Raw genomic sequence first — 13676 nt, forward strand, 5'->3', positions numbered from 1 at the left:
GGTCATGACTAAAACAATCCTTTGTGTTGTGGATACCTTGAGGTGTACCCCTGAACAATGCTTCCTTCTCAGTTCTCAGCAGAGATGCAAATGGTTGTGCGCTGGTGTTGTGACCTTTCACCTTGCCTGCCCTCCTGCTTCCTGTTTCAGCTGGTGCTCCTGTGTACTAAAGCCCTCCAAATCCAAATAAGGTCATTCTTCAATAACACAAGATGGAAAATGTATTATTTTCATCTTGGATTCTCAGTCTGTTTCCAGAAAGTATGAAAATAATCAGATCTGTTGTATATCTAGCCATTTTAACTGACAGAATGACATAAAATGATAAGGTGTGTTAAATGGGTTCATTTTTATTTTGTTAAAAGCAGATACAAATTGTGTCTTAAAACACTTAAATGTTATTGCTTGAATTTTATGCCCTCTTGTGGGCAATATATTTACTGTACAACTGTACACAGTACGTTTTCAAGGGATATTCAGAGCTTATGCCCTCATGCAATATTTGCTGACACATCCTGCATCTCCCATACTTAAGACAAAGTTAACTCTCGTAATCAAATAGAATGAGTCTGAGTAGGCCTTACAATAACTTAACGACGTCCTTCAAGTGGATTGTGTATGTTTTGGATCGAAGATGTATTCATCTCAGTCATAGCATTTTAAATTGATGCGTTGTCTTTAGAATAACATGAAAGAGGTTGTTTCATTCGTTCTGCCATGTGTCGAGCTTGAAATGTAAGCATTTGGTATGCATCAGTTCTCTGTCTGGTCTCTGCAGATTTAGGTGGTGGTCTCTTGGATAGACAGGATAGAGCATAGTGGACAATCGCGCATAGGGACAGAACCGCGTGAAATGACACTGATGGGCTTTATACATATTTAACACTATATATTTACACACTTTTTATATATTTTGTCTAAACTTCAAACTTTCAGTTAATCTACTGACTTAAAACCTATACTTTAATTAATTGTTAGGAAGCCTATCGATTTATTTCACTTAACATTCAATTAATGTCCAATTGCCCATTGCATTTTATTTTTCTAAATAGGCTACACAGTAATTGTCCCACCTAATGTGAGGTTACTTTAGATGCGAGCAAAAGGTAATACTTTTAAAATACCATGAAAATATTTTACTGAACCTCAACTGTTGAAAAAGAATGCTCATTCAACACTGTCTCTGACTTTGTTTTCAGAGGACCAAGGAGAGAAGATTCTGATAGTTCCTTGGCTGCGCCCACCCCTCTTTGCACGTAATTCATTTTCTTGGCCAATCCTCTCTCTTTCCAAAATCTTTACGCCATGCAGACTATAAGAAGTCAGTTAGTTTCTCAAGTATCAGAAAACATTCTTGCCTCGGGATCTCATGTATGGATTCTCTAGTATTATCAAAGACGGCGAGATTCACAGCTGGGATTATCGCTTAATTTAATGCAAGCAACGTTTCGGACATTCGCTCGTCATATAAGAGAGGGTGATGTCTGAGGAAATGATGGGGGAAGAGTCGAGCTCCCCGGTGTCTCCAGTGGACAGTCTCAGCAACAGCGAAGGAGAGCTGGAAAGGCAACCGAAGAGATGTGGGAGGAAAAGGAGATCAAGCAGGAAAAACGGGGAGGATTCAGATAGCCCGACCCCTGGGAAAAGAGGGAAAAAGTCCAGCAGCAGCAGTCCACAGTCTTTCGAAGACCTACAGACGCAACGAGTCATGGCTAACGTGCGCGAGCGACAGAGGACTCAATCACTCAACGAAGCTTTCGCTGCTTTGCGGAAAATTATTCCCACTTTGCCCTCAGATAAACTTAGCAAAATACAAACTCTTAAACTTGCGGCCAGGTACATCGATTTCCTCTACCAAGTTCTGCAGAGCGATGAGTTGGACTCCAAAATGGCAAGTTGTAGTTATGTGGCTCATGAGAGGTTAAGCTATGCGTTCTCTGTATGGAGGATGGAGGGCGCTTGGTCCATGTCAGCATCTCACTAGCGTCTGAAGAGCTGTAATACAAAATGGTATGCTCTGTTTTCCAACTCATTGTCATTTAAGACCAAAGGTGCCAAACATGTCAATCTAGTCTAATAATGTCTCAACAATAGAAGCAAGTCATCTACATAATTTTACGATAACTGAATGATAAATTGACTATATGTCCAAAGAAACCTAGAGTGCATACATTTATTTTTTGACAAGGTATAGATTATTTTCAGTTTCAATTGTGCAAAAATTACAAACGGGCCTATGGCTGAACTTCCATCACTTGATTCTTCTCCAACTCATTGCATATAAAAGCAAATACATTTTTGTCCAACTTTTGTTGGTGTGCAACAACAATTAATGCAATTTTCTGATCTGCAGGTGACAGCTGATTCTCCTCATCAACTTGACGGGACAAATCTGGAGTCCACTGCTGGATATATACAAAGCTCCGTTATATGGGAGACAGCTATTTAAACCAAAGAGGACATCGCGAGAGGATCTTTTTTTCTAGAAAAAAAGGCCCACGAAGGACCTGCAATCGAGTGCGAGCCTACTACACTACATTCTGATGTGTTTCTTTATTGTTGACGACGAATGTTGGAAATGTATGTTTTTATACATGCCTCTGGGCTCTGCCGTGCGTTATTTTCTGTGGAAGTCAAAGTGCATCCAAGCAACTGTCTCAGTTTTTTTGTGAGACTGTCAGTATTGGACGGCAGCCCGTATTGGTTGACATGTGGATCAATCCTGTGCAGATAATGTAGGTTATTGTTTTCAGAATTCAACTATTTATTTATTGAGGACACCTGTTACACGAGGACTTGGATCATATTTCTGAAATGCATTCCTTTTTATTATCGTTGTAAATAGTTGTATATTTTTCACAATAAAGACAATGATGTTGAAATAATTTACTCTTTGCTTGATTTATCTTGTTCATTTACGATTTTTTAAATGTAATAAGGCCACAACTAAATCCTTGAAAAAAATGTTTTTGTACAAAACATTTCATTGTTCCACGATTAAATAAAATAATAACAATAATTAGCCTACTGATCCAAAGGTCTATTTGACATCGTAGCTTCCTTTTCTTGCTTCTCTTTCGTCCTGTTCTTTTTAATAATATCTGTCGAAATATTAGTATCACCATCTCATTTGTTAATATCATTGCCATTGTAAGACGATTTAGTAGGCCTATCTTGAGTGTTGCAGCCGAAGTTGAAAGTATTGTCAGAAGTAGTTTTAGGTCACTTTGAAATTGTATTGATTATTGTTGTTATTATCATCATTATTTGTAATAGCAGTTGCAGTATGGGCCAAGCAGTTGTGAGAGGAAGACAATGTTATTCCTAATATTATGGAATATGATATTGGTCAATTGTTGATCATGCAACTTGATCCTCTTGTGATGTTGAATGGTTGGCTAAGTATTTCGCAAAATCCCTTGCTTATTAGCACTAGCACTGTTATGGTCTGCAGGCACTATTATAATGGTCTGTACATACAGTATGAGTGTCTATTACCAATTAACTAACAACCAAAATAGTCTATAAGCCAAACAAACAGGCCTACGCATATTAAGCTTTGTGAATGTAAGTCACAAGACCGACTGTATATTTAACGGTTGATCGAAAAAGTTGTATTTTAAAATTTGATCCGTCAATTTGCAATCCTGGGAAAGTGTTTAAAACTCATAGTCCTCCTGAAGTCGTTGCATCAAAGCACGTGTCCGTTTGAAGGTGTGTAATTGGCTTGCGAAGCATGTATGGAATTCCCAGATGTCTATGAAATTTAAGGCGCCTTGGGAAGGCCTGTCGAAGGTGGAATATAGGTTAAAGTGTCTTGTACACATGTTGCTGAGCCAGCTTACTTTAAAATCACAAAAGGGTTTGATATGGATTGGAATCGCAGTGGGACAGAAATACTGTATATGGTCAAGTTATATAGGCCTATACCTGAAGCCTAAATTCTCCATGTAGAAAGTTCCCTCAGGAAAAAGATTCGACGAGAAGTGCAGGTAGGTAAAGAATAATCGACTTATCGTTAATACAAAAAATACTGTGTATCTCGAAACCAAGGCATAAACTGTGTTATGCAACATAAAACAATATGATTGAATATGAGTTCCTTTTCACAGAGAGAGTTGGCAACTGACGCGATGCAGAGGCACCGAATGAAACCTATTTAGAACAGATGTTAGTATTTTAAAAAAGTCACGTGAAATGAACAGATGTTCAGATGGAATGAGGTTCGCCTTTCAGTGAATTGCTCGTCAGAAAGACTTAGAAATAAGTTCGGAGCAGGCACTGTGGTTCTGTACAGCACAACATTGAAACCGATGAAAATCTAAGAATATGGATTAAAAGGGCCCTACCTGCGACGGGCACTAGGCCCATCTCCCGTAGGAAAACAATGAAATGTAACAGTTAAGCTGCGCAGGAGTTTCCTGGACCTTAAGGTAAGAAAATGTCTCACGTTTGAGATGTAAACGGTATAGGTTATTATACAATGTTTACCTTTATTAGTGTTCATGTATATTATTATTATTATTATTATTATTATTATTATTATTGAGTCTGTGAGTTCAAGGCATCGAGCTACCACTATACGTCAAATGTTGTGCAGTCGACCACAGACATATCACACTGGAATCATAAATCAAGACACTAAAAAAGAAATTGCACCGTCAACCTCCAAGTAGCCCTCGAATTATTACGTAAAAGGCATTAGCAGGGTATGCAGTAAGCATGACAGAAATATTTGAACCGGAAAAAATTATCATCTAAGCTACTTTCACTGACTTTCCCTGATTAAAAAAAACATTGTGCTGCTAACATTTTAGTGGGAAAACACCGAAAAATCTGTCAATCGCGATATCCCTTCTTGTTAGCAAAAGAATGCTGACAAATAACCAGTTGATAAAAAAGCTCATCCGTGAAGATTTCTTTTTAAATCACTTACATTACCCGGAAACGTCTGTCCTGTAGGCTATGGTATTCAAGAATATTATGCTTTAAACTAGATGGAACTGTTTACAACGTAGGCCTATTCTACAATTGTTGTTGGGCCTTTAACAATATTGTTAGCGATGTTATTTAGGCTACGTCATTTGTTTTACTATTATTGTTATAGGTTTTATTGTTTGCATTGTTGTTGGTGGAAAAAATATTCTTGTTAGTATTATTAGTCCTGCACTAGCATAATTAGGCTATATTTAGAAAAACACATTTTGGGGGATCGCCAAGGTGTTCAACAGGTGTTTTCTTCTCGATATGTATCCTAAAGGATTATCATTAATTAAAATGCAGTAGGCCTTTTCATACACATATCGAAACTTTGTTCATTGGATTAGTAAATTAGTATTAAAACACGTTTTAAAACACATTCATGGGGATAGGTAGAGCTTAGCGCTAAAGCATTTGACTGCAAGAGGTCACAGGTTCAAATATTCCACTGGACTGTACATTGCATTTAGTCTGCCAAATGAATATAGGCCATTGTTCTTGTAACTTTGTCAAATGTGGGAGCAAGATGGCAGCAGGTGCAAAGCAAACTGAAGAATGAAGCAGCACCTTTGCGAGTTAGCCTGATGAGATCTGACTTAATGAGCGATTGAGATTGTTAAGCCATGTAATGTACATAACAGGTATAATGCCAATAAATGCATGATCATGTGCAGGAAGAGAGAGCAGAGCTGGAGAAGGCAGTAGTAATTGTATTGTAGAATACATTTACATTTAGCAGACGCTCTTATCCAGAGCGACTTACAGTATGTACAGGGACATTGTAACCTAGACAGGGCATAATTCATGTAGACCCAGGGACGGACAAACTCACAACAAGCCTTGAGCATCCAGCAGGAAAGCAGAGTCTGTTGTCTGAATATCTAAAAAGCCTATAAATAATTCATGCACACATATCAGTGAAAAAGCCAGCATATTTGGCACGCATGTGAAATGCTTGGGCTTTCCACAGAGTTGAATGAAAACTACCTTGGTTTAAGTTGAAATGCAGCTGCAGAGTGTTCTAAATACAATCATTTTTGCTGGGACTACCAGAATCAGCTGAAAGCAATCTTTTTCGAAAAAAGGTTCTGACAAGCCTTACCCTGAAATTGTTTTGGTGCATGAAGTTTATTTCAACTCTTACCGTCTTAGTTTAAGGTGGGTCAGGAACCTAGAAACTGGGCTAAGAGGCAGGCCATGCTTATTACAAAAGAGTCAGAGTCTCATCCAGCAGAAATGAATAGTAAAGCCTCCCTTTCCCTCCTAAAGCTTGGTTCTGCAGTATGAAGTCGAGGGGGAGGGGCAGCCACTAAGTTACTGTTGGATCCATTGGGCTTTGCTCTTGCTGAAAAAGTGTGTCTGCTGAAGGCGGTGTGCACACAACGTAGAGACGGCTACTTCTGCTAATAGTTGCTGAAGTACTTCAGTGTAGAGCCACAAGCAGAATTTCACATTTATTTTCCAACCACACCAGTTTATGTCACACTTCGAAACACAACAATGTGGGGAATGTTTTTGGTGGATGTGTAAAACACTGTTAAAAACTGAGACATTTGTGAAACTAGAATTCACAATAGAAGTCTTTCTCTGTAAGCAGACAAGTGAACACACAGCATCATTGCACACTGTAATTCACTGTCATTTAGCTCTTGGTCTGTTGAGACGGTACCCGAATGAACAGTAACATGAAAAAGATGCTTACACATGCTATATATACCACAAACCAGCCCTCATCCAGAGGTGGGCTGATTGTCTTCCCACAGCACCTGGCTAGAGGACCAACAAAACAAAACATGCACAGATATTTTCCAAGACCTTTCTTCTTTGATTTACAGGTCTCCTTTCTATCTTACAGTCTAACTGAGAATATTTTTGATACTATATATCTTGTTAGTCTAGAGGAAGACTGGTTTTCATTAGGTTTGCTCCCCGATTTGTGAATCAGTGTTGGGGGTTTTTTTTCATCCAAAGAGGGTTGGTGAGAGAGCAGTGCAATATAAGGTAGCTTACACCACATTACAACACCATTTTCAACCTTATCAGATTGTTTTCTTTTATAGAGCGTTAATGGATATTTTAAGATAGAGAGAGATACATTGCAACAGATTTGACATGTTTGTCCTTTTAGTAGGTTTCAAATGACAAATGAAATGCCGTGTAGCAAATTCAGTGTTGAATATTGACATGGAGGAAGTGCATTTTAGCTACAGAACTGAACTAGCAGTCCAGTTCTTGAGATTGTTACAGAGAATGGTTTGCATACTTTCAGTGGTTGAAGACCATTCCAAATGAACGGTCATTTGAATCGGCCCCGAAGCCTGTGGACACACTGTAAGCGTGTTTAAGTTTGCAAAATTACAGCTTTAAACAAACAAAAAAAATCACCCAGAGAGAAACCCCTATTATGTCTGTGTTCCATCACAAGGAATGGCACATTTGTAATCAAAAGTGACACAGTGATTGAAACATAGTCTACGATTGAAACAAAATGCAGATCTAACAGGGCCCTCGCATACATGTCCCAAGGGACAAGCGAGTGACTGCTAGCCCTTGTGTTCAAGATTTGTGTGATGAGTGCCACCCAGGCTCCAGACCAGACATGGATCAAGGTGTTTCTGGAGAATACACAATGATGTCACAGACAGGAAATGGCAGGGGATGACTTGGCACCTTTTGGAGTTAGCTAGGCCGCCATTGGCTCAAAAGTCACTCTGGAATAATAAACAGGCAATCAGGAGTCAGCATGAGAGTACACAATGGCATAGCAAAGCTTCATGGATAATAAAAGCAGATTTTTCACTTCAGGGCGATGATTATTTGTGTTCTCCGGTTATCCATAAATAGAGGGCCACTCACAGGAAGTATAAACACACAGATGAAGGGAAAGGCGGTTTCAGTCCAAAGCACAATGATTCTAAATGTTACTGTTTATGTTCAATCATGTTGGAATACATATATTTAGCCATAGTTTAAGTCATAGTTTCGGCATGAAAGAAGAAAGATTATTTTCTGAAGAAGTAAAGAAAAGGAACACCTTACAGTTGTACGTAAACTGTTTGGCTCTCTTTGGTTTCTCCTTTTGCTGTGTAATCAAATCTGCAATTTCAGCTCGTCACCGAAAGTTAGTGTAGTGATGCGTTGAATGCTTTTCCCTCACCGAACAACTAATACACTGGTACAATAGAACAATATATATCCTATGACAAACCAACCGAAACATATCCTTTTTAGGAAAAGAGATCTCTGACTGTGGCAGGACACAATTTGTTCCTATATGTGTTCAAATTGGCGGGCCCCTTGTCTTTAGCCCTGGGGCTCCGGGTATAATGACAGCAGCTCTGGCTCGGCCGCGGCTCTGCTGCTGGGCCCCTTGGGGCTCCGGGCTCCCTGGGTGTTAATCCCCTACCTTCATTAACCTGCTGGCCCACCGGCCACCCCAACACTGCCCACTCTGACACTCGTGTCACTCTGATAATTGATGTGTTGTTACCTAGCGTCACAATGATCTCCTTCTTCCTTCCTCAGTGTGTCAGAAGCTTTAATTTGAGAGAATTTGAACCAATCTCTGCTTATGGGGGTATACGAGGAAGCAGAGAAAAGTGGGCTGCCACACACAGGAACATCTTGATTTTATACAGCAACATTTGGAGGCTAAAAGTGTAAGCAATTGACTACAATTGCCAGTATGAGAATGATGTATGGTTTCTCCGAATGCACCAGCTGGTAAATGCAATGCAAAAGACCAACTAGTACTAATCATTCAAAGTACATTGTGTTTTTTTTTTACTTTACCATTAGGGATGAGGTACAGAGGCACATTCTTCCTGAATATTTTTATTCAGGAATTTATATTATTATTATTTATAATGTATTACAATATGATTTATGGTGCAAGTTGTGTTGTTTCTTGGGGAGTCCAAAATTCATTCTCTGACTATTTTGTCTTGATTTTAATTGATCCAGTAATTATAGGTAAAGAAGTGATCTGCGGCAGCGCTCAGTCTTTACTGTAATGTGCTAACTATGACTCATCATGTTCAATCACTTCCCAGCAGGGCTTTGGTGGGTGGCTCAGGCTGATGACTCATCACCCATGGCAGGAAGGGGGCCCTCTATCTACGTTGGGACCTGGTCAGGTGACCCAAGCCACAGGAACAACCATCAAACAGGACCAAGAAACCAAAAATACATCTGATGGGGATTTTGGAGAACAACTTATGAATAGCAAAAATAAATAAATCATTAGCATCTAAAAGAGGCACCTACTGTAATAAAATTAATAACATGACAGTCCTAACCACAGCTTAAAATACGAGTTTATAGAAAATGAGAGAACAGCCAAGGTATCTATTAGATCAGAATGTTTGTCGAGTAAATTCACGGGGTCAAGAGTGGAAAGCTGGAAGTGTGCATTCCTGTTAAACAGTCCAGAACGTTAGACATAATACCACAGACTCCTATGTCTTTTTGTACCCTGATCCCTGCGGGAAGCTCCGTTAAGAGGACCTGCTATCTCCCTCCTCGCATGTAAAGACGACGTAAAGCTTGACTTATCTCCCTTCTCAATCACTGTGTCACCAGGGTGCAGGCTCCGTGCTGCAGGATAGGAGGGCCTGGCTGTTTGTGACCTCAGTGGTAAATCAAGTTCAAAGCAGGCCGTCGTTGGCTGGTATCTCCTTACATCGGAGCCATGGGGGGACAGTGTGTTTGGTCAACCTCCGGGCTCCCCCTCTGACTCCAAGCACAGCCAGGGCCCCACCAGGGGGTACACCAAGTGAGGTGCGAGTGTACACCGCTGAAGTTCCATCTGATAAGATCAAGGTGCTAACTGTCCAGGTCCACATGACTTTCAGTCTAACTGTGGAGTTAATCTAATAATCGTTTTTAGTTGCATAGACGTTTAATTCCCATAAAGGGTGTTTGGTTTATTGAAAAAAAAAAAAAAGATTTTGCTTTGGCAAAATATCACGTTGAAATAACGGCCCTGATTCCAGTAAATGACATCAATGACATTAGAGGCGTGTTGTACTGTATGAAACAGTAACCATGAACAGCTAGATTCCTAAAGGGCCTGAGTCCCTCAAGGCTCCACACTCCCCTGGATAAACACGTTGTTCTGGCCTTTATTAATTCCACTGACCTTAGTGTCACCTTGGATTAAGGGTTTATGAGTGGCTTGAGTTTCAAGAAATGTAAGTATGAAAAGGGTTAAAGCAACTGGTATGTGACCAAAACACCTTTCTGATAAATATTCCAACGTTAAACTTTTTGGAGAAGCACACTGCTGAATGGTTTACTCGCTATAATGTTAAATGCTAACCCATCATGTCTGTGAATCCTTTGAAGGTCTTTGAACAATGCCATTGGCCGAAGCTTGGGTCCCCCTACTGTGGGAAAAAGAATCAGCCTGCAACCAGGGTCAAATGTTCGGCTGTTTTCAAAGCAAACGGTCTGGTAGTACTGATTCTGTAGATTAGCTTGTGGAGAGAAGTGGACCTTCACGCAAAGTGTGGTCTGCGGCACAGCGTGACACAGTCATTACACAAGAGCAGAAAGAGCCATGCAATTAGGTCTTGTTCTAATGTCACACAACATTAACTCTCTGTGGATTTAGACCCAAAGCAACTACGTCCTATGAGAAGAAAAGAGTAGTCGTATCTGCAGGATGGTTGAGTAGCTAACCTTAATCTTACGATTACAATACAGTAATGTCAGTTCAGTATGTCATTGTTTAATCCTTTCACCTTTAGGCTTTGATGACAGTTGAGATGGCTGTTATTAGAAATGGGTATTTAGTCTTGTATGTTGTTTCACCTAATGTTGAACCATGTGGTATTTATTTTTCATTATAATTTGGCCATTTGGATGTAATGTCAAGTGCAAATCCATGCTGTAACCAAAATAAACCTGACAATCAAAGAAGGTGATTGTGTGATTGTTATTATAAAGGTCTAATTTTCATGTTGCATAATAAGCACTTTTCAGATAAGTGGAGGGTACTGGTTCAATGGCATGTACCACATGTCAGCTTTTCAACTGCTTCCAAGTAATTCTCTTTCTTCACACACAACCTTTCAATAGTATCGTGTTGTTGTTATGATATTGGTGTGTCTCAAAGTGAAATCATTTGGGGTTCCCTTGCCTGACCCTTAACACTTGCCCTTGAGAGAGGCAAACGCACATAGAACATATAATGGCTCCTTTCCTGTGTTGTAAATTCAGCAGTAAAGCAAGGTAATTAGGGCTGTCATGGCAACCAAGCCCAGCAGGCCAGCGGTGCCGTGAACGCTCGCAGAACTTCAAACGGTATCTGACTACCGTACTGCTAGGCCCGGCGCAGAGGCCCTGGTTCCAATTAGAGAACGCAACGTTCACAGTCTCTCTTCAGATTCAAGATCAATATGGAAAAATAGAGGAAAGCAGAGAAAGGACCCAGGCCAGTCCTAACCGGACCGAGCCCTCTGGATTTCATTAGAGCCAATTATCTTATCTGTTTCATCTCAACGCTGACCCGAGGGTTGGCAGGCCGTGCGGCTGGTTTCTCTGCAGTCGCAGAGAGCCTGCAGCTAGCCAGAGGCCTGCAGACTAGGTCATTAAAACACTCCTGCCCCTGCCTCTAGTGATAAAATATTTTCATGCTTTTGTAAACAGTTTACCTCCTTTCAACCCCCCAGGACACAAAGAGAGCCAATTTTTAGGCTCAATATGTTGTTTTTTCTGTACGGTTTTGGCTTCTTTCTTCCTTTTTTTTGCCATGTATTTGTTCATCAAGTTTTTTAAATCTGTTGCTTATTTGATGATTTAAACTCATTGGGTAAAGATAGAAACATTTTCAATTATAAATAAACAAACATCAGGTTGCCTTTGTATCATTAAATCTCCTTTTATTAAATAATAATTTATACAATTCAATTTCCTTTCATTATATTGTGAAATGAAATACAAAACTGTTATATATTTAAAAAATTGATATACATTTTTTTTTTACAAATCGATTTTGCTGGGGTTGGTCTCTGCAGGTCTCTGATTTCAATGCGTTTGGATAATGTCTACCAGTCTTCAGGCCCAGAGCCTCATGCCCTGCATCCTGGAAAGGCTTGGTGTTGAAGCCCGGCCACCTGTTCAAGCAGCGTTCACTCTGCAGGCCTCACCCACGTAGCTTCCACACAGGGGGACCGGGAAACACCAGCCCAGAAATAACATGCGGCGCTCATGCTTTCTGGCAAGCATCTTCAAACAGAATGTCAAGTGGTGCTCCAAGCCTGCCACTGATGGACCCAGAAACTCACCCTGCACTTGTTCTTGGGACACATGAGAGGTGGAGTTGGGCCAATTTTTGTAATCGGGCGCAATTTGGCTGCGCCGTCTCTAAGTTTAGAAAATCCAAGGCCTAATCAAGGAGGGGATGCCCTGGGAGCAAGATGGGTCTGGTGGTGGCAGAGGAGGGGGTTGGGGGCATGGGGCCCCAGGACCCGGAGCTGAAATTGAGAACCTACCTCATCAGGGGCTGGGGGTCCCTGGGACAGAAACCTCCCTTCATCACGACCACACTGGGAAATGCAAAGGACAGCAGGGTGCCCCGCTGTGTGCCGCTACCATGGCAATCGTCCCACGGGCCAAGGAAAACAAATGACAAGCACAATCATATGAGGTGGAATCACCAAGGTCAGTTGGCAGCAATGTGCCTTCTCCTTCCAGTCCACAGCCATTCCAAAAGAGCCAAAGCTCTATTTAAGGGTAAATTGCTCAATAATGTGGTCATTTTTTTCACTGTCTCTGGAAATCAGGAAAGCTTGGAGGATATGCTCTAGAGACTTCACACGAGCAGCCATTGAGAGATTGCAGTTCACCATATTTACTTTCCGGTTCTTTGTACTGGGCGCCCTGCAGATGGAATCTAGCATCCTCTTCAAGGGAAAGTTTATGACTTATTAACTGTCAACAGTTCATAACCTCTAAGGAGCTATTAAACTTCCTCCTTTGGCCTCAACATAAATGCCCATGTTTGATTTGGACCGAGATGTTGTTTAAATGTTTTTGCTCTCTCAAACCCTCCAGCACAAGTGCAACAAAATACTCCTATCAGGGTAAACATCAGGCCACCTTGTTGAGATTAAGACAGACATAGTTAATTATGCATGTGGAACATGTGAACAACACAAATGCTGGAGATGAAGTTCCAGTGAAGAAACCCGATATTTTGGCTTTGGAGAGTTTTTAAATCACACGCTTACGCAGCAAAGCCTTTTTTACACGCCAAAGCCTTTTTACTCTGAATGGTCGTCGGAACAATCCCATTTTTACAGCTCCGAGTATGCAGGTGGGTTTCTAATACGTTATGCTGGAGGTATTTGGATAGCTTTGACAGTCCGGTTAGTCAATGCATTGGAGAAACTCACCACTCCCAAGTTTAGCGTGTCTGCAAACTGCAGGAGATCGTCATTCAACTCGAGGATTTATTGATGTTTTATTTGTCTTTTAGAAAATGGTGTCACTGGTGTGACCGAATCATTTATCACTTGCCAAAATCAGCTAAGACGAATAATTGAGTCCAGATGTAGCTGATTTAAGCTCGATACCAGGGTTCATTTCCTGTCTGTGCTTTGTAAGACAACCTATTACACCTCCAAGGGAGCTGCAGGGCAGACAAGCCCAGTCTGCACATCAACACCAAGCTTCCTCAGGTGACAATGTAA

The 13676-nt window shown here is 40.7% G+C and overlaps 1 protein-coding gene across 2 annotated transcripts; it reads left to right on the forward strand.

Moving 5' to 3' along the window:
- Positions 1-1292: 1292 nt before the first annotated feature.
- Positions 1293-2863, forward strand: twist1b (twist family bHLH transcription factor 1b). Of its 2 annotated transcripts, none has more exons than XM_084669217.1 (2): positions 1293-1891; positions 2354-2863. In XM_084669217.1, exons 1-2 carry the CDS (start codon positions 1481-1483, stop codon positions 2447-2449), a joined length of 507 nt encoding a protein of 168 aa, XP_084525343.1. In that variant the 5' UTR covers positions 1293-1480; the 3' UTR covers positions 2450-2863. The 2 variants fall into 2 exon arrangements, with proteins under 2 accessions (XP_084525343.1, XP_084525345.1); XM_084669219.1 differs by having other exon boundaries at positions 1295-2010.
- The last annotated feature ends 10813 nt before the right edge of the window (positions 2864-13676 follow it).

Source organism: Hypomesus nipponensis, chromosome 2, assembly GCF_054491055.1.
Source record: "Hypomesus nipponensis isolate SF chromosome 2, ASM5449105v1, whole genome shotgun sequence".
In the NCBI taxonomy this organism is placed as follows: Eukaryota; Metazoa; Chordata; class Actinopteri; order Osmeriformes; family Osmeridae; genus Hypomesus; species Hypomesus nipponensis.